Source organism: Mytilus californianus, unplaced genomic scaffold (assembly GCF_021869535.1).
Source record: "Mytilus californianus isolate M0D057914Y unplaced genomic scaffold, xbMytCali1.0.p SCAF_10, whole genome shotgun sequence".
NCBI classification, from domain to species: domain Eukaryota; kingdom Metazoa; phylum Mollusca; class Bivalvia; order Mytilida; family Mytilidae; genus Mytilus; species Mytilus californianus.
In genome coordinates, this window is record NW_026262582.1 from 2,374,406 (window position 1) to 2,398,845 (window position 24,440).

At 33.5% G+C, this 24,440-nt stretch overlaps 1 protein-coding gene across 2 annotated transcripts; it reads left to right on the forward strand.

Moving 5' to 3' along the window:
• Nucleotides 1-1,904: 1,904 nt before the first annotated feature.
• LOC127717452 (uncharacterized) lies at nt 1,905-12,985 on the forward strand. 2 transcript variants are annotated; one of them, XM_052223093.1, is made up of 7 exons: nt 1,905-2,283; nt 2,829-2,888; nt 4,121-4,190; nt 5,256-5,285; nt 10,343-10,468; nt 11,074-11,196; nt 12,027-12,985. In XM_052223093.1, the coding sequence occupies exons 3-7, from the start codon at nt 4,134-4,136 to the stop codon at nt 12,168-12,170; spliced, it is 480 nt and encodes a 159-aa protein (XP_052079053.1). In that variant the 5' UTR covers nt 1,905-2,283; nt 2,829-2,888; nt 4,121-4,133; the 3' UTR covers nt 12,171-12,985. The 2 variants fall into 2 exon arrangements, with proteins under 2 accessions (XP_052079053.1, XP_052079051.1); XM_052223091.1 differs by lacking the exons at nt 1,905-2,283; nt 2,829-2,888; nt 4,121-4,190; nt 5,256-5,285 and adding an exon at nt 8,604-8,765.
• Nucleotides 12,986-24,440: the final 11,455 nt, after the last annotated feature.

Genomic DNA, 24,440 nt, shown 5'->3' on the forward strand with positions numbered 1-24,440 from the left:
TCAGTCGCCGAGGGTCATCGTCACAAAGGAGAAGGTTCACGAAGGGTTAAAATTGGCCCTATTTTGTTATGTTTTTTAAATGGGGCCAAAAAATTACAAACCGGTTAAAAATCATTTATAGTATACGATGGATTTACTTTCCATTTTGACAGAAAATAATAAAACGGACTTATTCTGCTTGAAATCCCACTTGGGTTCCACTTCCTCGTTGGTGTGTAGGGAACTCAGAGTCAGATTAACGGAAATGGTATTTGTACTAGTAAATAATTGAATAAATTAATAAATAAATAAGTACTATTACCTGTAGTTACCTAATACATAGCCAAATAAATGCGCGCAAATCTTATCAAAAGCTGCGCGCAAACGTAATGATTCTTGCTCGCAAATGTAATGTTAATGAGCGCAAACGTAATGCACCGTCATATATACAAGTCATACAAGTCTTAATTTAAAAAGGAGCCGGGGGGTCGAGTCATGCTTCAGTGATTCCCTATATAATCAACCAAATTGTTCCCACGAAAGGGGGCGGACTAGACCCCCTGGGTCCGCATATGAATATACACAAAACGTTCACAGTATATATCAACAGATGAAGTATTCACTTAAAAAAGAAAATTTATGGAAACGTCGCCATGCAACGTTCTCAAAAAGTCATCATTTAAACCATGAAAGTAATATTCAAACAATATTACTTCCATGTTTAAACTGAATGAGCAAATTAAATATGTTACAAGCATCCATTTCTTAAAAAAAATGAAAAGTGAGCACGGACTAATGTGAAGTTTATCCAGGAACATATATGTTAGATATACTGTTCCCAGGTTGTTCTAAATATTTGAAGAAATTGAACAAAACATCTGTTATTCAATTTTTAAGGATGTGAACACTAACTTGTGATTATCATCTAAATAGATATAAGAAGATGTGGTATGAGTGCCAATTTTTTTTTATAAAATATCAAAAAATAACTCTCCATCCTAGTAACAATTTGTAAAAGTAAACCATTATAGGTCAAAGTACGGTCTTCAAAACAGAAGCTTAGCTCACACCGAACAGCAAGCCATAAAGGGCCCAAAAAATGACAAGTGTAAAACCACTGAAAAGGGAAAATAAACGGTCTATAATCTATATAAAAAATGAGAAGCGAGAAACACTTATGGACCATATCAACAAACGACAACTACTGGGCATCAAATTCCTGACTTAGGACAGGTGCAAACAAATGCAGCGGGTTTAAACGTGTTAAAGTATTAACATTTTCATTCATACCCCAGAAATTCGTTGCCCCCTCATTGTAGTTCTACCCAATAGCTATATAATTTATGAGGGCATGCAGAGTCTATAATTCCTAGCTATATATAACTGCCGGTGCAATGGGTTTGAACAAGTGGGTGACCGAAGTGCATATTTGATCAGATTTTTCTTTTTTTCTGTGTAACGGACGGAATTTTGGGCCTTTAACAATGCTTACCCCAGAAATTTTTTACTCTAACCTTGAAGTACTATCCAATAAATATTCATTAGGGCAGCATCTATAATGCCTAGCCATAAAGAACTACCGAGACAATGGGTCGAATTTGGCTTTATTTCCATGTTACGGACGCAATTTTCGTTCTCTATGAATGATTATCCCATAAAATCGTTCCCCTCGTTGTAGTACTACCCAATAGTTATTTATTAGAGTAGAGTCTATATTCCTTAGCCATACAGAACTGCCGGTGCAATGGGTTTAAACTAGTGGGTGACCCCAGTGCATCTTTGATAAAATTGGACTATTTTTCCGCGTTACGGACGGAACTTTCGGCCTTTAAGAATGCTAACCCAGAAATTCTTTACCCTCACCTTTTAGTACTATCCAATAGCTATTCATTAGGGCAGCATCTATGCTGCCTAGCCATAGATAACTACCGAGACAATGGGTCGGAAAGTGGGTGACCCGAATGCGTATTTTATCGAATTTGGCTTTATTTCCATGTTACGGACGTAATTTTCGTACCCTAGGAATGTTCATCCCATAAATTCGTTGCCCCTTCGATGAAGTACTACCTAATAGCTATTTATAAGAGCAAAGTCAATAATCCCTAGCCATACAGAACTGCTGGGGCAATGGGTTTAAACAACTGGGTAATCCCAATGCATATTTGATCAAATTTGACTTTTTTACCGTGTTACAGACATAAGTTGCTGCTTTAATTATGTAATAAGTATATATTTTCTTTACTATCATTCCTAGATCCAGATATGGCTGAAATGCTGAGAAAACTTTTCTTGATGCCACTTGAGGTATAACATGTATATAAATCATAATTAAGTATTAGTTAGTAGAAAACATCTACGCTTAGAAAAATTAGATAAACTGTGCTGGGATGATAACACAAAAGTTGTCTTCTTGTTTTGATTATTCTCATTATGTCGCCCAGAATTAGGTATATTTTTTAAAGACTCAACAATCAATGAAGTCTTCAATTGGAGTGACAAAATTCAAACAGAATTTAAGTGAACGAATTTAATGTAGCCACCGCACAAACGGCCATTTCATGATGTATAACATTCGAAAGATTGTTATTTGTACTTTCTTCTTCGTCCGTTTAAAAAAAAAATACATGGTAAATTCCGTTAAATCGAAGTCAAATGTGAAGAATTAACAGTTCAAAATTTTCATAGAATTAAACAAAAAGCTTATACTAAAATGTATGAATATGATCATATAAAAGCTGGAAAATTGAATACTGTCAGCAGTTTTAAATTCATCATCTAGATGGTTTGTAGATAAAAAGTTCTTGCTGCTAAACTATATATATGTCTTTATGTCTTTCATCATAAAATAGAATGAAGTAGAAGAAGAAACAGAAAGTGCAGAAAATCTTCAAAGAAATCAAAATAGAGTGGTTGGTAGAACTTGGCATTAACCTTCAGAATCTATATATTTTTAAGAAACAATTGACACAAAAAACTGTATTCAAAGCAGACATACAACTGCACAAAAAAGATTTAGGTAACAACTGACAAAGGTTCTGTGAACGTAATAGCAAAAGTGAAATGACTTTTTGATTATTTATAAGAAATGAATTATATACATAGTGATTTTAGCATCGTTTTTGTAATTACATTATGGCTGTTAAATTGTTGACTAAGCACACATGTTCAGCAAGCTCCTGAGGTTCACACAAAGTGTGCCTCGATCAACGTTTTACATCACATTGAATCTACTTAAACGATTCATTCAAATGTTTATGGTACAAGATAAATTTTCGTCATAGTTGTCTTGGCATCAAATAGAATTATCAAAATTGAGAATGGAAATGGGCAATATGTCAAAGAAACAACAAGACCAAAAACCAGACAACAGCCGAAGGCCACCAATGGGTTTTCAACGCAGCAAGAAAATCCCACAACAGGAGGTGGTCCTCAGCTGGCCCCTTACTAAAATTGTGTACTAGTTCAGTGAAAATGTACGTCACACTAAACTCCAAAACATATAAATAAACTAAAATTGAAAAACATGCAAGACTAATAGAGTCTCCTGAATTTGGACAGGAGCAAAAATGTCATATATTTTGACTGGAGCATGAAACTTCAGTTTAAGTGTTTACTCAAGTTTTGATCTGTAATGCAGACACTTCTTCAACTTGTTTGAAAGATAAAGTGAAATTTTACAACACATAAGCAGAATTTATAGTTTTCTATGAAAATGTTTTAAGGTTCATTTTCATAGGATAACGTCACCAATTTTCATGGTATCAACAATTGGTGCTATTTAAACGTGCGCGAATGTGCAATCGACGTATGACAAATTTAAATGTATATTGGACGTTGTTTTCTGTCATTTTCATTAGAATGGAGATAACAATGTTGTATTTTAAGCTCAGACGGCATCAATTGGTGATTTGATGGTGACAAATACCCGTACTCTTAATTTGCGACCATCAAATAACCAATAGATGCCGTCGTAGCTTAAAATACAATACAGATATATCTCCTAAGTATTCGTCATTAACGATTTATGCTGCCCTTAGCATTATTTTAGTAACCATACAATGAAAAAAAATACTATTTGAATACAGATTAAGAAACTACAATTTCAAAATCAGTTTATGAAGTTTTTAATTCATTAATTTAGGATCAGTTGGATTATGTTCCAGACAGCTTTGAGAGCCAAACAATTTCACAGATTGTTGAAAGAAATGAAGGTGAATTATACGTACTCTTTTATTACACTTTAGCCATTAGATTTTTATAAAATACTATGAACAACTACAAATACATAATTTCTTGGAACATTTGGCTAATCAAGGGTTGAACAAATCTTATTCTTTCTCTAGTAGTAACACAGTTCCAGAATCCATAACCAGTTATTTTATTTCCCTTATTTCTAATCAGTTTAAATTACATGCAAGGTGCAAATCGAGAAAACTACTTTTTATGTAGAGATATTTTCTAATATAAAATTATAAAAAGCAGACTCTCCATGAGAAAAAATAATATTCTGCACTTAGAAATATGTTTTAATTGCTAAGTATATACAAAAAAGAATTTGAAAAAAATATACAGTCAATGCATCATGACTGCGCAAAATATAAGGGTTGCAATATAGAGCCATTTATGACTTAATACAAGCATGATACAGAAATAAACAACTATAGGTTGGCGTAACGCCTTCAACAATGAGCATAGTCTATACCGCATAGTCAGCTATAAAAGGCCCATAAATGACAAATGTAAAACAATACAAACCAGAAAACTAACGGCCCAATTCATGTAGAAAGTAATGAACGAAAAACAAATAGGTAGCACAGCAACAAACGACAACCACTGAATTACAGGCTCCTGACTTTGGACAGGCCCATACACAATGTGGCTGGGATAAACATGTTAGCAGGAACTAAACCCTCCCCTAACATGGAACAGCGGTGTAAGTGTGTATTTGTTTATTCGACATTGGCTAGAGGAAAACAAAACACTTATAACCCCGTAGCTTTTGGCAACTGTCCTAAATCCGGAACCTCTGTCCTCTGTTAGTCTTTTATGTTCTTTTTAATTGTGGTTCCTTTATATGTTTCTGACCTTAGGGTAAGGTCTTTTTTCGCGTAACTAGTATACATTTTTGTTACGGGGCCAGGTGAAGCCCACTTGAAGGGTGCGGGATTTGCACGGTGTGTTAAACGTCGCAAATCATCTTAAGTTTTATTTATTGTTCGTTATAATTTTTTACTTAGCAATTTCTTATACGCATCTTTCTCACACAAATGTTTCAGGAACAAGTGACAACCAAGACCATGTTCCAGGTAAGAAATTGGCAATTAAGGTCAAGTAACAGTTTACTACAAGTGGCGAACAAGTGTCTTATTAAGATATAAATGGGGAATGTGTCCATGAGACACAGATGATCCATATAAGATTATAAAAGGCCATAAACGCAAGAAAGATAAAAGTGACACTACCAAAGTTTTCTAGCTGTGATAAAGACACATTCCCTATTTCCATTCTCAATTTATGTCATAGATTTTCTTAAAATATTTCGCATACACCTTTCAATTGGCTCGTTGAACAACTAAATATCGAAAAAAATCCCTTTTATCTCTTATATTTGTAACTGAAAGTTTGGGGTATATTGTTTTACCCCTGTCTGTCTGTCTGTCCTTCCGTCCGTCCGTCCGTTCATCTCATTTTGATGTATATACTTGCATAACAGGAGCGTTAACTGTTTCCAGATAACTCCTCCTACAGTTTTAATGCTAGGCAGTTTTCACTATGATGGCTGTTTGTACATATGCTGAAGGTGTGAATGTGGTCAGGATTAATTTTTATTAATTTTTGCTTTTGGGAGATAAAATTACTTTGTCATTTTTTGGGGTGTATGCAGTTAAATGTTATAGTTATTTTTAAATAACACGTTGCATCTGTGGGGCATCAATTTGTCTCCCATACACAACAATATCTCAAAGAAAGTCTCACATTGACTTTTTTTATAATTCAGTTACTTCACAGTGGAGTGCGGGGGCATCACTTTGTCTAGTCTTAAGTATATATGATTTAAATCTTTCAAAATAGGTGAACATAAATATTGTATAGGAAATATATAAAATTTACGAAAAACGATCTAAACAAGAATGTGTCCATAGTACACTGATGCCCCACTCGCACTATCATTTTCTATGTTTAGTGGACCGTAAAATTGTGGCCAAAACTCTAATTTGTCATTAAAATTAGACAGATCATATCATAGGGTACATGTGTACTAAGTTTCAAGTTGATTGAATTTCAACTTCATCAAAAACTACCTTGACCAAAAAATTTAACCTGGAGCGGGACAGACGGACGAACGAACGAACGCACAGACCAGAAAACATAATGCCCCTCTACTATCGTAGGTGGGGCATAAAAATGTTTTAAAACTTTTGATACGTAGATTTTTCTTCAATGTGGTGTCGGTAAAACAAAATCAACAGTTAAAGATGTAAGATGATTATAGGGTCAGAAACAGATTTAATATAAATACAAAGTGTCTCCTTTATAGCCAAATATTTGGTGTGTATTTTTCACATTGTTGAAAACCGTACATTTGCCTTTTAATTGCTTACATTTACTTCGTTTGAAATTTGCTGGATAATTGTATCATTGGTAATCATTGTTATCATACCACACCTCCTTATTTTTTTCTCCATTTCTTTTTAATTAAATCAGGGCCGTAACTACATTGAGGCAAATGAGGCAAATGCCTCATGTTGAAAATTTCGAAAAAAAAATGATAAATTGAAACAAAAAATTGTTTTCACGGCGAGTGTCTTGCAAGAAGCAAGTTCTGTTCATCCTCTGATGTCGTCCCCTGTTTTTCGGGATCCATGTTCCTCATTTATTTTTAGTTTTCAGTGTTGATGGTCTATTGTTTGTCGTTATGTGTCTTATCTGTTACCGGGTTTGTCTTTTGGTCGTTTATTGCCCTTCTTTATGACTATTGTCTTAGTGTTGAATTTCATTTGTAAATTTAATTTAGTAATTTTGTTTTAAACTTGAGTTTTATTATATTTAAGGACCTTTTGTCTAATTTTAAAACCTACTTTAAATTGTAAAACTATTTGAAATTAGCTCTCAATTTTTTGTTCTAAGTCGGCGTTAAGCGGACACCAATCAATCAATCAACCAATCAATCAATCAATCTTTATGACTAACGCTTTAGTTGTCCAATATTAAGCTGTTGTTGGTTTCTTCTCGTAACATCTGTATGTTGTAAACGTTCATTCTCTGCTTTGAGTAGACTTAAGACTTGAGAAAGATCAACGATGACGGGTGAAAGGTTGTGTGGTTTGGCAATGTTGCATGTCCACCGATGTCCAGACATTGTTCGAAAAAATGGTTTGAGAAGATTCCATGCTACCGGACATAGAAAAATTGGTCGTTTTTTTCATGGAAAATTAAACTTTATATTAAAGAATACAAGACTGGCTCTCTTTTCTGTAAATAAAACTCATTGAAAAAGCTGACATGGGTTAAATTAAAGTGAGACAACCAATCTCCCGGAATCAAATCATTTAAAAAGAAAAATCATGTATTGCCATACGACTTTTTACACTGAAGGCTAAACTTGCATTTAGCCGTGTTCAGGCCCTTAAATAGAAAGTAAAGGGATATGGAGTAAATGTGCATGGGGCAAAATCGCACACACTACATAGAAAAAGTACAAATTATCAATGAACATGCAGGGTTTTTATTTTTGTTCTTCATCTTGACAGTCGCTTGAGGGTCTTCAACAATGAAAGAATCATTCATACCCTACAACAAGGTCAAGACGGCCCCTAGCGTCAACTTAAGCGATACTTAAAGTATTGTACTGTGAATAAATTTCAAAGTCACAAAAAAATACACCAAAGTCTAAACACAATACAAGACCAGAACAGACAGATCCGACATTATCAGCCGGTATAAAATGTAGCAATGAGGTCTAAGAACAGTTTTCCTGAGACTACCCTGAGTGTACCCTTTTATCCCAGTTAGCAACTACATCAAGTAGTTGTAATTGAAATGCGTTATAAAATCTGAATTCACATAGTTAAATAAATGATAATCAGCCCCCTCTTAACTCTTAAAAAAATAATTGACAGGTACAATACGTTTTCTGCCTGCCTGCCAAAAAAAAAACAGCAGCCACACATTTAATTACTAGTATGTGAAATACGATTTTTGGTTAATCCTTCTTATCGGTCTTTTGATGTTGTCCTTAAAAACTAAGAGTCTTACAATGAATCTATATATTTTGCTTTGAGACCAGAATATTGTCGAAAACATAATTAAAACAAAACTTGCGTTTCAGATTGAGAACGGGTCCGAGAAACGCTCAAAATGCACAATTTTGCGTCATTTTTTCCAAAGCTTCTGGGGGCCTTCAGCGGCCAGACCCCTCGCCGAATATATTTTGCCTCACTTTTAAAAGAGACTAGTTACGGCCCTGTAAATTTCGACTTTAATAATGTCAAGGTATTTATCTTAAAATTGCTTTTTTGGGTTCCTTAGTACTTTCACACTTTCTTTTTGGGGGCATATATATTAAAACATACTAAGCAAATGGTCAAACTGCCGTAATGTATTATTTTACAGACATAAACATCTTCAAAATGTTACAGGACATGGAAATGGAAATTAAGGCTATGCATCAGACCATGCAACAAAGCCATCAATTTAGGGTAGAAGGCCAGATAAAAAGGGATATAGCCGTAGTTGCAAAGCGGTATTTTGGCCGTAATATGTTCTCAATTCCGGATGCTTGCAAAGTGAGTGCTATAATAATAAAGTTTTTATTGTATTGATTGTACTTTGTCAACCAGGAATTATCATTTTCGGAATTCGTGGAAACGGCTGTTATATTCGATATTTGCTGGTTTTCAGTCGGTGCTCAATACAATTTAATTGTGTTGTCAGTAAATTCATATCAATCTGAACATATGAGCATTCACAGTCCTACAATCTGTCGCTACTTACATGTATATAGTTAAACATTGCACACAGTTGTGTATTTCTATGACTGTTAATGACGACTATATGTTAAATCCTTCGGTTTGATACTTTAGCATTATAAACGTTACCTTTTTATTGCTTGTTTTGGCTTTCAAGAAGCTTTCAGTATCGACGGGTATTTCTAAACTTTGTGTCTTTGGTGTTTCTGTAAGTTGTGTTATGTGTGTTTTGTATCGATCTGGTATTTATAGCTTGTCCTGATATTTTACTGTTACACAACTGTCTCAGGTCAGCATACATGCATGTTTGTCCCGCCACATTTTGTATGTGTATGTCCCTAGTCACGATCCTGTAATTCGGTGAATGTCGTTTGGTGTAGTATATCATATTTTTTCCGTTTATTGTTTTGTAAATCAATAAAGACGTTAGTTTTCTCGTTTGAATTTTTTTACTTTTATAATTTTGGGGCCTTTTATAAATTACTTTTCGATATGGTTTTCTCATTTGGTTGAAGGCGGTACAGTGACCTAAAGTTGTTGTCTTTTACGTTATTTGGTCTCTGGTGGAGAGCTGTCTCATTGACAACGATACTTACTTATCATCTTCTTATTTGATATGAATGCCGGTACTTGGTCTATTTCGTTAATAAGATATGAGTCTGAAAGGAAACTTGTATCCATAAGAGTATAGTCAATGGCCGTTTTTAACACACTTACTTGAACAAGATAGACTTTTATAGCTGATCTTTAAACTGTGTAATGGATTACTTTATTTGAGGCTTCATATATTGCATGAACAGTGACTGTCTACGTTTTGATGGTATTTTCGCTCAATAAAGTCACGACGGGTGTCTAATACTTAAAGCAATAGGCCAACTATATTTGTTGTATGAATGATTGTAAGGTGTATATGTCTATCTGGCAATAATCTTCTGACCATGACCTCAGTGGTCAATCTTAAATTGTCCTAGTTATTTTTTGTTTATCAGATTCTATATGGAATATGTCAACAATATATAAAGCATGTAATAAATATATGATGTACACGTCTGTCTGGCGGGGCTCATTTGACCTTGACATCATTTTCATGGTTCATCGATCAATGTTAAATTTTCCTTGTTAAATGTTGTTTCATAGAAACATTGTGCAATATATCAAATATATTCAAAGCAAATTTGGTGTATGCATTGATTGTAAAATGTACATGTATTTCAAGTTTGGTTTATCTGACCTTGACCTCATTGTCTTGGATCCAGTTCAGTTTATGTGATAGTTGTAGTAATTAAAGCTTAACAACATAAAATCAATGGTAAGTAAGAAAGGCAAGATATTTCAGCGTGTGCAATCTTGTTTAATATAAGGTTTAGGAGGAAAACTTTCTATTCTTCTTGTAGACTGAAGTAAGTGAATTGATACAAGAGGAAATGGGCAGGCAGGCAAAAGTTTCCGAAATAAAGAAAGCTTTATCTTTTGTAAAAAGAAAGTATTCAACTGAATACAGGCCAGCCATTTATAGAACGGTAAATGTAGTTTAAATAAAGCTAGGTTATGTTACTGTCATACAATTCAATAAAAAAAACAGATTTTTTTTTTATACCTATCTACTAACAAGATGAAATTGTGAATGGAGATGTTCATTGTGTCAAAGAGACAACAAACCGACAACAGAACAGAAAACTGCCCAAGGCCATCGACAGGCCTTCAACACAGCGAGTAAACTCCACACACAGAGGCTGTCTTCAGCTGGCCCCTAACCAATAATGAGTACTAGCTCAGTGAAAATAGACATCGCACTAAACTCCAAAACATATAAATGAACTAAAATAAATAAAAACCAAACCACAAAATCAAATAATGTATATTTTGAATAATATCCAAGTCAACTGCAACTAAATCTAATTATCACTTAACAATGAAGGCTGAAACTAAGCTAAGATTAAGCAAAGCATGAAGTTCACAGCAAGTTCACATCAAGTTCAAGAAAATGCCATTCACCTGCATCTACTCGAACTTAAGAAAAAGAAAAAAAACGTAGAAGTTCATTTGACTGCTAAGTGCTAAATCTGTTAAGTATTCACTAGTTACATTTGATTCCACATGATCAATTTAAAATTTCGTATTGTAGCTCAGAGCAACTATGGAACAAACTAAAGAGAAGCAACTACGGAGTTTGTTCGGAAACTACACCGACGCATCAACAGCAGACAAAGAAGTTGTTGATTACAGAAAACAAATGGTGTTGATAATGGTAAATAAGAAGAATTTTCATTAAAAAAAACCACCACATCCAGTAACAAAATCAATCACATATAAAATTTACGCCACATTCTATATGTATGTGCCTGTCCCAAGTCAGTCGTTTTGTGCTGTGTTACATATTTTCTTTTCGTTATTTTTTGTATATTAATTAGGCCGTTAGTTTATCCGTTTGAATTGTTTTATATTTGTCATTTCGGGGCCTTTTTAAGCTGACTATGTGGTATGGGCTTTGCTCATTGTTGAAGGCCGTGCGGTGACCTATTGTGGTTGATTTCTGTGTGATTTGATCACCAGCAAAGAGTTGTCTGATTGGCATTCATACAAAATATTCTTGTAATATATTGACAAAAAAATGACTTTTCTTTTATGAATATTTCTGTTACTTAAGAAAGACACGATACTTAAATTTACACTAAATACCAATTGATTGATTGATGGTTTGTTTAATGTCAAGTTGCAAATATTTCAGGCATATTCCGGACAAGACCAAATACTTTTAGGTACTGTAATTGTTTTGAAAATTAAGAGTTTTACCGGAAAATGAAGATAAAGTTAATTAATCATTTTGAGATGGGAATGTTCTTTAAGTCTGACCTTACGATATGTCATTTTCACGTTGTGTTTGATATGCCTGTTTATGCCGCCATTTTTTGGATTTCATTGAACGCAGTCTTGAAATGATATATTTGATAACAATACTATTCAAACATTTACAAAATTCTTTTACATTTTATTAATTTATTACTAAAATATTATGCCGGGAAATTCCTTTGTTTTTAGTGGGAATTAAATAAATTTTTGTATTCATTTATTTTATAGAGATTTCTTCATAGAGAAAATCCGCCAAAGGGAACCTTTTGGAGAAAGGTGGAAGATTTACATACTGAGATTGAGGGAAAGGAAAAAGAAACACGCCTTTCCCTCTACCAAGGACTCTTGAGAAGGGAGGAAAGAGAACAATAAAAAACTTGAAACACATTGTTGTTGGACAATTTGGATTAATGTTTTCTTAAGATATTTAATCATGTTCGTACTCAAATGTGGACAGTTTTTAGGACCTTGCATAGTCTTGATGCATATATACTGTACAATAACATCTGGTTAACACACCAAATGGGTGAAATCTCTTCGTTCTTACTGTGCTATAATCTGGATAATGCACAGCAAACGTGTGCAACTTTAACTACCTCAAACAGGGCGAGGGATAATAAGCTGCAGATCAATTGTTTAGATGCGACATGTCTTAAAAATTAATACAGTAGAAAAAAATTAAAGGGGGAACGGGGGAAGTCAAAGATTGAAAAGTAAAACATTTTTTTTCTGTTTACTTAATATTTCAAATATTGGTAAATTTCTCCTCGGTTCACTTCCTCTAAGCATATTATTGAGGGAAAGAAAGTAAATTAATATACTCAATAACCCTTTCAGTTATGATTTTTCATACATCGATTTAAAAGTACACAAAACGGAACTAAAACTGTAGGAGATGTAGGTTGTACGTCAATAAGTCAGCAAGCAAATGACAAAAAAAAACCAAACTAATGACTACCAGAGGACAACGTATAGTATTGTTTTCAACAACAGATAGGCGTCCTACGTTGTTCGGGTTATTTAGGGTCACCCGAGCCGTGCGGATTAAATGATGTATACAGACTTGCTTGGTTAATAACTATAATATGTAATTAACTTGAATATCCTAGTTAAAAATTGATGTGCATGTGCAATAAACTAGCTAACATTTCTTTTTATTCAAATTAGTATAAACGAATGATGCCTTAATACCCCAAATTTATTCAGCTCTTCATTCAAAATTGTCCTTCAACATTAAAACCACACAAATAAAAAGATAAGAAAACCATAAAGTCGGTTTACAATTTGTTCTCGTTGAATACAAAATACTAATGTTGAGTATTTCAAGACATTTCTTAAAAAAAAAAGATTTTTTTGTAAAAAATTAATCAATTGTCAGATACCTGAAATACAATTTAATCACGAACATTTTAACATTTTTGTCAAGTTCTCCCTGCATGCTTAATTTCATAACCAAAAAATCATGAAAACTTCATCCGTATTGATATGGAGTCAACATGGGTATCGTCTCCACAAAATACTCCATGGAAATACCCTGCAAATATTAGACATTACAATGTCAAAGGACAATGTCTGCGAGTGTCACTTTAAATGAGGTATCCCAAAAAATTGGTTAAACCGGTGCCAACAGATATTGATAGGTGTGTACTTTCTTAAAAGTAACTTTGCAAAATATAACCATACAAAATAGCCAATGGACCAGAAAAAAAACTTTGTATCTAGTAAGGAAATATGTGAACTTTACATTTAAGACTGGATTTGCAGTTTAAGTAGTTCAAACAAGTAAACTGTCTTATCATTATAACCACTGTTTGACGTTTAAACAGTAACAGTTCTGATATGGACTACTTTATAATCTATAGTTTAATGTGGTAATAAAAAACAAGGACATGTGGTAGGATTGCAATCTTTCAACCAAAGAACAGGAGTAACCAGTAATCATAATGTGATATACATTTGAGGTCAGCAAAAGTGTAAGTCCGCCACATTTATATGAGTCTGTCCAAAGTCAAAAAAGGACATAGTGCCATTGGTATGTAATTGTGTAGTTTAGCATTTACTTTACAGAATGAAATTTTGTGTTGCACGTCAGAATAGTATTACCATTTTAATTGTTGTTGAAGCAAGTCGCAGCTTATTGCATGGCATGGACTACCTACTGTTAAAGACTGTGGCATTGTGACTTATAAATGACATTGCTGAAAATCTGCTTTTCATACACATTAACAATGAGGATATAATATTGCATGGAAACTCAAATCTCTGTTAGTGTAACACTCCTTACCTTTAGGAGACACATCTGTTCTAGCTGAAGTGTCTATTTGAATATTTAACTTTAACATTAAAGCAGCAGCCAAAAATGAAACAAGATATAAACAAGGTTAATAAGATATATAAACAAAATGCAGCGTAAGCATGTGGTTCATCGAAAAAAACTTTCAAGGCAAAATGGAAAGTTAAATGAAAGAATACTTAACAAAAATCATCTTACAATAGTATAGTTCTTAGATGACTTTTTGATTAGGTATAAAATATGAATACTATTTCATTACTGAAAGTTGATTGAAATGTTCAGAACTGAAAAACTACTAAACTTTACAGTACTGAAAAATGACTGAAATATTCAGTACTGAAAAATGACTGAAATATTCAGTACTGAAAAATGACTGAAATTTACAGTACTGAAAAATGACTGAAATATTCAGTACTGAAAAATGACTGAAATTTACAGTACTGAAAAATGACTGAAATTTTCAGTACTGAAAAATGACTGAAATTTACAGTACTGAAAAATGACTGAAATTTTCAGTACTGAAAAATGACTGAAATTTTCAGTACTGAAAACAATTTTTTCTCAACATTACTAAAAATGATATATAAATAAATGTACTGATTAGTGATGTTTCTTAAAAGTACTGTTTATATATCGGCATTTAATGTACTGATTAGTGATGTTTTTTAAAAGTACTGTTTATATAGCGACATTAAATGTACTGTTTATATAGTGGTATTTAATGTACTGATTAGTGGTGTTTCCTAAAAGTACTATTTATATAGCGGCATTTAATGTACATGTAAACGTTAGGCAAATTGTTGGTAGTGTATCTATCACATGAACTTGTCCGACTTGGCACCAAGATGCATATACATGTGGAGGGGTTAAACCGATTTTGTTGACGTCTAACGTTAGATATCTTTTGGTTATACCTAGTATCCTTTTTCTGTGGTTCTTCTTCTTTTTATAATATAACTAAAACTATAGATTATATAAATATATGCAGCCATTAATTATAAACCTGTTGCTGTATAAGAAATAATGCGGATTCATAACTATTTTTGACAAGACACTTTTTTGGACCACCCAATTGTAATGAAGTCTGTAATGTAGTTCACATGATTCTCCTATAGATAGAACACTTTTTTTCTGATACCATGATTGTTTGTAAAAAAATCAAAGTAATTTCAAAGAAAATTTCAAGATCTTCTTATAACATAAATCTTGGCTTAGTTGAATCAATTGCTGGATATTACCCTTTATCTAAGTAAACCTTAGTTTCAACATATTTTATTGTTCTAAAGGACAAATGGTCCGACTCAAGTTTTTATTTCCAACTTATTTCCTACTACAGTTAGAGGATGGAAACCAATTTTGGGGACGTTCGGGACGGGAGGACATGGGTAACACTTAGTGCCCCCTCCGCTATGACGGGGGCATATACACAAATTACCTATGGAAAAGAGTCATACTTGCAAAAGACAGAAATGAGATATGTTAATTCTTTTATGAAAGTTTTGTTAATCTACAATAATTTAATCTTCTAAAAATAGTTTACTCAAATATGCAAGTGCCTGTACCAAGCTAGGAACCTTCCCACTGGTTGTCTCATGTCAAAACTTTGTATTTAAAAGAAATAAATGGGGAATGTGTCCATGGGACACTGATGATGCCCCAGCTTGCATATAACTTTATAAAGGGACATAACTCAAGAACTGTATAAGTGACGCTACCTAAATTAGTACTTGATCTGAGCTACAGCGGGAAAAAAATGTTATTTGTTTGGAAAATTCTGTGTTTATATATTTTTTATTCATCTTATTCACAACTGTTAAAGACTACTAACAATTGAGAGCATGCAACATGTATGGTGTATGGACTGCATGTTGCCCTTTTGATGCTTGTTTGTTTTTTTTTGGTCGATGGCTTGCTGTCTGATTCATTGGCGGATTTTGGGGGTTTTGGGGCAGGGGCCCAGCCCCACTAATGGAGCTTCAACAATGGTTAATGCATAGACTTTTCACATGTCCCATACCATGGAATGACCTCAAAATTTGTTAAAATACTTGCTATTTCAATGTTTTCTATTTCATTTTAAACGGAATTTTACATTTTAAGACCTTATCTGTAACGTTATACAATGATTTTAATTTGAATTGTATAATATTCTGAAAGAGCCTGTGGTTGAAAATTTACACTCATTACAAGTTAATTCCAGGTTCTATTGATCTCTTGAATACACAACTGTATGTCTGTTACATTGTCGTATTGTTTAGAAGTTCTCTCCTGCATATAATTGCTATTATTAGTAGCCATGAATTTCTTCATACATTTGCATGGTATTATCCTTGTTAGATGTTGAATCAATGATAAAATCCTGTTATGCATTAACCACACCAGACTCTTGGAATACTTCATACAGCTGATGTTATCTAAAAATAAAAATCATTGTATAATATTTGTAAAATAATCATCAAATACTACCTTACCAATCAGGATTGTCACTCTTGAAAATATATATTCTAACCCAAAATAATGAAAACGTACAATCATTTTTCACTCGCTCTGCTTGCCAAATGTACAAAGCATGTACATGTATACAATACATAAATATTGTATGTGGCAGTTGAATGTAAAGAAAAAGGACTTAAAATTAAAAGTCAGCTTTTCTTTACCTTTTGTGAAAATTATGTTCTTTCATAGCATTTTTCTTTTTACTGCACTAAACATAAACAATGTTTATGTACATTTGAGGAGAGGCATGTTGTCTAGTTTTTAAGAAATGTATTAAAGAAGATGAAACAAACTAATAATCTTAGATTTTTTTTTAATTAATTTTAACTTTTGCAAATGCTATATATTTGTATTGTTAAGTAAAGATGAGAATGAAAATGGGGACTATGTCAAAGAGACAACAACCCGACCAAAGAACAGATAACAGCCGAAAGCCACCAATGGGTCTTCAAAACAGCGAGAAAATCCCGCACCCGGAGGCGGGCTTCAGCTGGCCCCTAAATAAAAATGTGTACTAGTTCAGTGAAAATGGAAGTCATAATCAACTCCAAAACATATAAGTGAACTAAAATTTAAAAACTTACAAGACTAAAAAAGGCCAGAGGCTCCTGACTAGGGACAGGCGCAAAAATGCAGTGGGGTTAAACATGTTTTGTGAGATCTCAACCTTTCCTATACATCTAGCCAATGTAGAACAAAGGATTACTATCAGTAACTGACATGCCAGCTCCAGACCTCAATTAAACTGATTGAAAAATTATGTATTCTTCATATGAAAATCAAGCACAATCTCTCCCGTTAGAGGTTTAGTATCATACCATCATAATATATATGAGAAGAACATAACCCGTATCATACCAACAACTGGTTTTATTGTGTTTATTTCCGATGCAAAGACCCTATGAGTGAATCAATATTAATACCAAAATATGCCATCTGTGTGTATATTTGTATTATTTTGTAGCAGTCCGACTCCATTGTTTGGATTTGATATCTATAAATATCTTATGTCAAAGACCCCCTGCTGTTTGTTATGCTATTACATTTTCATGTTTTTGATTTTAATATTGATACATAGGATTTTGAAAATAAATAAAATCTCATCGAACAATCAGTTTTTACTGTGATACATGTATAACAAGATAAGCATTGTGACATAGGACATAGGATATACATTGAGAAGTGTATTAATTCTAAAGTTGTCCATATCCTGGCCTGGCTGGTACACAGGGGGGTCTCAACCTACAAATGTGTGTACAGACGTCTGGTTGAGGTTTGGAAAATACCTGCCATTCATATATTGATTTGTGTGTAAATCCCTTCCCATTCGTATATCATGTATATACTTAATAAGAAAATCAAAACCCATTTATATATATTTCCCAGCTATCATGAAATCTGTTTTCACTGAGATGTTAACCAGATAGTATCTGTGATTCAGATAGTGAGATAAAAAGATCAAAAAACAGTTTTCACAGACATCTTAACCAGTCTTTACGCGTAATTTTTTAAAGCACAGGCCAGAGCGGCCAGTACATTGTGAAATCCACAGGCAAACCAGGCATTAAATGTTTTACAGTTGAAATACTGGCTGTAAACAAACTACTTCTACCTGATTAACTTTGATGTCTATATAAGTTGATGCCATGTAATCAAATAAGTTTATTTTCTTCATTTTTAGTTTGTTTTCTTAATTAATTTCAATTTCTACTATCTGCTAATTGACATTTTTATACTATAGACCCTAAACCATCATCTGTAACCATGATAACAAGTGATAGCTAGATTTTGTTATTGATATCATCTATATCAAAATAATCCGTGTTTCAAACTATTACCAAAGAGATAATACAGACACCATAAGGACTTAACAGAACATGAACATATATGACCCATTGTCATATAAATTTTTACTCATGCATATGTTACCTCCTGAAATTTGCACCCCATTGATATATTTGATATTCCAAAAAAGTAACTCATTCCAGCTGTACAAGTAGCTTTATGTATATAACTTCATGTAGTAAGACCCCCCTTTTTTCATAAGAGCTGAAAGGAATGATTTTGCCCAAGACAGGAGGGAAATTAATTCTCTGCAACTCAAAACGCAGGAATACATTGTGTACAAAGTAAAAATGAAACTTTACTGCGGTGAAAATTAAGCATTGGAAGCAACAGATCAAAATGAATAGTTTTATCAATAACCCCCCCCCCCCCCCCTCCAAAATATCAAATGGTTTTTCCCTTTAAACTAATCTTTGCACACCATATGCAACTTCATGATCACCATACCGTACTACCCTAATGAAATGTGAATTGAGTGTCGAAAAATTACAAAAATCGGAAATGAGTGCTGTAACAATGGATGTGATACAAAACGGACCTTCGAGAGATTCATTCTTTTTGACTGACATTGTATAATTTACTTAATATATATCGACTTTAGTCGGTGCTGCGTAATAATCATGCCTTTTATTGTACTTTATAAGGATAAACATCATAATTACTTGTTTTATATATATATATATAAAAGAAGATGTGGTATGATTGCCAATGAGACAACTCTCCACAAGAGACCAAATGACACAGAAATTAACAACTTTAGGTCACCGTACGGCCTTCAACAATGAGCAAAGCCCATACCGCACAGTCAGCTATAAAAGGCTCCGAAATGACAATGTAAAACAATTCAAACGAGAAAACTAATGGCCTAATTTATGTACAAAAAATGAACGAAAAACAAATATGTAACACACAAACAAACGACAACCACGGAATTACAGGCTCCTGACTTGGGACAGGCACATACATACAGAATGTGGCAGGGTTAAACGTGTTAGCGGGATCCTAACCCTCCCCTAACCTGGGACAGTGTAACAGTACAACATAAGAACGAACTATAAAAATCAGTTGAAAGAACCTTAACTCATCAGATGGATAAAAATACAAATACTACAAATACAAGTCCAGTCCAGTCTCTTGAAGTATTTGGTCATAATTGATTTTATCTATTAATTTATCTTCTATGGGTGAAATCGTGGAAAAGGATATCGTAATTGTTAGTATACATGTCCATCAATTTCATCTTTTTTTACAGATATTTTACAATGAGCCGTAAAGAAGGGCAGCTGGAAGAGGTAAAACAAATAGCTAGTGTTTAACGGGTTAATTAAGTATTATTAAACGATTTTCTATATCATTAATACTAATGACTTCATCAGTAAGTTATATTAAAAATAAATGTACAGTGTATGAAGTTATGCAGTACTATTTTATACACTTGGTTGGCATAGTGGTGGCACATTACTATTTCTAGAAATTTCAAGGGAAGCACAGTATGTATTCACAATTAGTGCGTCCGAATTTGTGATCTGTATTTAACTTATTAAGGAACGCTTGAACACTAACAATAACAAAGCAGGGCTGTATAAAGATTGAATTACACAATGAGCTGCTTAACCAAGGTAAACTTTTAAAAAATGGCATATCAACCTCAAATCAACTCTGCGTAAGGCATTTGGAACCTTGGCTTCTTAGTGGTGTCTTCATTTATCAGCATGAGATTGATTAATGATGTCAGTCTGCTGGAATTGAAAATGAAAACGAGGAATGTGTCAAAGAGACCACAACACAACTAAAGAGCAGAAAAATGCACAAGACCACCAATAGGTATTCAATGCTGAGAGAAAATCCCGCATACGGAAGCAGGCTTCAGCTGGACTTCAAACAGCAAAATGTTAACTAGTTCAGCGCAATGGAAATTAGCATATGAATACATTTAAGTTTGGTTATATGTTAATGAGAGAGAAAAATAACCAAACAACATCTAGAAAACAACAAAGAGACATCAGACAATTTCCTTAATAATATGTAAAGCTCTGTGTTGTTTTGAGTATATCACATTGAATTCATTTAAAGATATGCTACAGATATACAAAGCATACTGAATCTCAAAATAGAAAAAAAACCCCATTAAGTTTGACATACTGCAACTAATAATGAGGTTCTGCACTTCTGAATGTGACAGGGATACACCAGTTTTTTTTTCTATCAACTGTCACTGTTTTTGTAAACTCGAAACAAACATTAAAACCCTGAACACAAAGTCACCTTATTTTAAAATAACAGTTTATATGTTACAGTCTCAAACGTGTCCGTCTCATAAACGTGCATGAAACGACTCGATTCCCCTAAAGGTTTCTGTGTAATTCCTTCACTCAAATGTGTCCAAAAATTTCTATCGTCCGACACGTCCATCTAAGAACACAAAAAACTAAATAGCAATTGGGATGTTAATAATGTTCGCTGTGGGGCCAATACCATATAAGGCAGTCATAATTGACCGTAAGTTACTAAGTAACAAAAAAAAAAAATCCAAAATGGAGTCTCCGTACAATTGCTGAAATTGTCAAAAGACAAAAGGATGAAAAAAAAAAAAAAAAAAAAAAATATTTTCAAAAGAAATCCGGTCGCAGTTGAAATCTCACAGAAAACACTGAAACAAATCATTATACAAATTTGAAAACTAAAAATGCAATTGACTGTTATGTATATTCTCATCGTGAGTATGCATGACATATTTGCAACTGGACGTTAAAAAAACAATTATCCTCTACCATTACTTTATCATGTTTATGGTATGTTTATTTAAAACAATATAATACCTTCACAGGAACATGGCGGCACATTTAAGAAATATCATACTTTCTGCCAAAAAACGGCTTTATATGTGTACCCATTATATAACATGTCAATGTATGGATCGCCAAGACTGTCTTGTTATGCCCCTTTTCATTATATGATGTTCATTTACCTTTTTATGATGTGCACTTGTCATTATATGATGTGCAAACACCTTTATATGATGTGCAATTATCCTTATATGATGTACCAACATCCTTAAATGATGTGTAAATATATTATATGATGTGCAAATATACTTCTATGATGTGAAAATGTACTTATATGATCACGGTAGGTATAATGTCCGGCGGAGATCGTGTTTTTTCGAGTGAATTGGTCAACTTTTTCCAAGTGTAGATCGGGTTTTTTTTCGAGTGATAAAACATGCGATAAACAAACATAGGAGCAAGAAAAACTAAGGAAAAGGAGTAAACAATCAGAAAAATTCAATATAGACCCAAATATTCTACTATAAGAGTACCCCCCCCCCCCCCAAATAAAAAATACTAATTTAACTAATGTACAATAACATTTGAATTGAATGGAATATATAATATAAAATCGAAACAGCACTTCATAATTTTATGTTATATGGCCAAAAGAACCTAAATAAATAGCCAAATCCATCTAAGGTCAACTTCTTAATGAATCATTGTTGCTTAACGTTCAGTGGCAAATGTGTCATGCATGTTCAGGACAAAAACAATTTAACAATAAATTCAATAAGTATGTCCTGTAACAGAGGACGTTTGGGGTAAAGGTCGGGAAATTTAGACTGCCACTGAAAATGAGAGTATATTAGATATGGACAGAAATTTTGCCTTGCTACAGGCCACCTACAGACCCTTCAAAGAGCTGTTGCAAGGGTTCTAAACATGCAATGAGCGTAACACTCTTTCTACACGCTCCACTCTGACCGGACGTGGTTGCGTACATGAACATTCCACACAGCCAACGGACGTCCCACTTTGGCAAGCGTCGGTCGATAAAAAAAGAAAAATGGCAAAATTTCCAAAAAAAAATTTAATATTTGCCAAAATTATAAAAATTAAAATTTGTAAAAAATAATAATAAAAAACATTATTGTACATTACAAAAAATAAAATTTGAAATGAAGGATGACTTTTTGTGAATTTAACGTGTTTATACAGTATTATCAAATTGGTTTAATGCATTGTTTCGTGCTTTGAACAGTACTTTATTTGAACCTTTTCATTGTTTATTTAAACGTAAATGCACTGACATATTACATTTTAAGCCATATGAATTTTGTTTTATTTCATTCGATAAAACAAGGACACACTCGAAAAAACACGGACATATAAAACAAATCTACTCTTCAAAATGTCATTTTCAATTTCAAAAACAAGAATTGTTGTAAAGTGGCTCAAATCTGAAGCTATCGTTTGAAAAATGGTGTGAGATTTTAAAAGAGATAAACATTGTCAAGTGTGGTTCCTTTTAGAGATGAAAAAAATCAAATCTTACAAAATTGTTGGAAAATTGTCCAAATATGAATTGTAAAGTTTAGGTTTACTCAATGGGTCTACAAAAATGAATATACGGTTAAAGTGATTAAATTATGGGCCTTCGACTGTGTATTGAGCACATGGATTTGATCTACCAGATGATATTCTGCATCTTTTTTTTAATGTCAGTCTAGCAGCTTTAGTCTCGTATCAGCTAGCGAAAGTGCATTTTACAGTAAAAAATGAGACAGTGCAATTCAACATAAATCAACGTTTCAAACATTTCGGAGGAAGATACTGAAGTTATTTGAAAAATATCCCGGCCGTGGCGAAAATATGATAAACAACTTCTTTTGCAAAAGACACCAATTAAATCAAAGTCATTTTATGGTATTCATTATGAGTTTATTTTAACAGTATTTCATAACTATAGCTATAAAATCATCTACTCATGCATAAATATACCGGTATGGATGATTGATTTATTGATTAATTGATTTATTAATTGGTCGATTGATAAGTGTTTAACGCCACTTTCAACACTATCGTGCTATTTCGTGGCGGTCAGTTTTTGTTGGTGGAGGAAGCCATAGTGCCCGGAGAGAACCACCGACCTTCATTTGGAAAACTGACAAATCTAGTCAATTAAGATTGGAGACGAGCTTACCTGCCACGTGCGGGATTCGAACCCACAACATACGTGTTGACAGGCTAGTGGTACAGTAGTTCAACAACTTAGACCACTTGGCCACTGAGGCCTCCCGTTATGGATGAAAGGAGATATGGGTGCTACTCGGTGCATTACATTTGTGCGCAGCTTTTTATTATGCCGGATTTTTTACATGCTAGTTCACAAGGTAACAGTCCACAGAAAGACATCTCACCTTATCCGGACACATATGATTCTGATTCCGAGCCGACCAGTTTTTGCTCTTACTTCTTAATGCATTGTGCTTAGCTGGGAAGCAGTAAGTACCAATTTGAAAGTCTTTGATTTGACCCGGCCGGGGTTCGAACCTACGACCTCCCGCATTTGAGGGGCGAACACGCTACCACTAAACCACCGAGGCCGTGCTTCAACTAGACAGTAACCCGCAATATAAAAGGTTACGTGTGAAGCACCTCCAGACTCAAGAAAACAGGGCTGATTTTTTTTTTGGTGAGGAAAGGGGGGGGGGGGGCTGTTTGTATTTTTAAATGTTTCATTCCAAATTTCTTGAAAAAAATATTATTTATATAAGAAGGGAAGCGAAGTAATAGTTTGTCTCCATTGAAAATGAGGGACAAAATAAAACAATCATGAAATTAAAAAAATAAGCATGTTATTGAAATAAAACAGTTTATTATTTTATGAAAGTCGAAAAATATGTTTGTCCTGAGCACACGGAAATACACATGCTCCGGCCCACAACAAATGAATAGTCGGTGAATATAACCAATCTGATTAAGATACATATCCTGTGTCTAAGATTTGGTTACAAGGATCTGACACCACTCCATTTTACTTTCTGTTCTGGTAATTATTACATCAGCCAATGAAATTTCAGCCTTCAAATTTTTGAAGGTTTGTATCAATCCAACAAAAAAAGAGAATTCCATGTGGTCTACAAAACAGAAAAGAGAATTGAGCGTTTTCGGATCCTTGTAAGTAAGGCTTGGACACAGAAGATCTGTATTTTAATCAGATTGGAATCTAAAAGA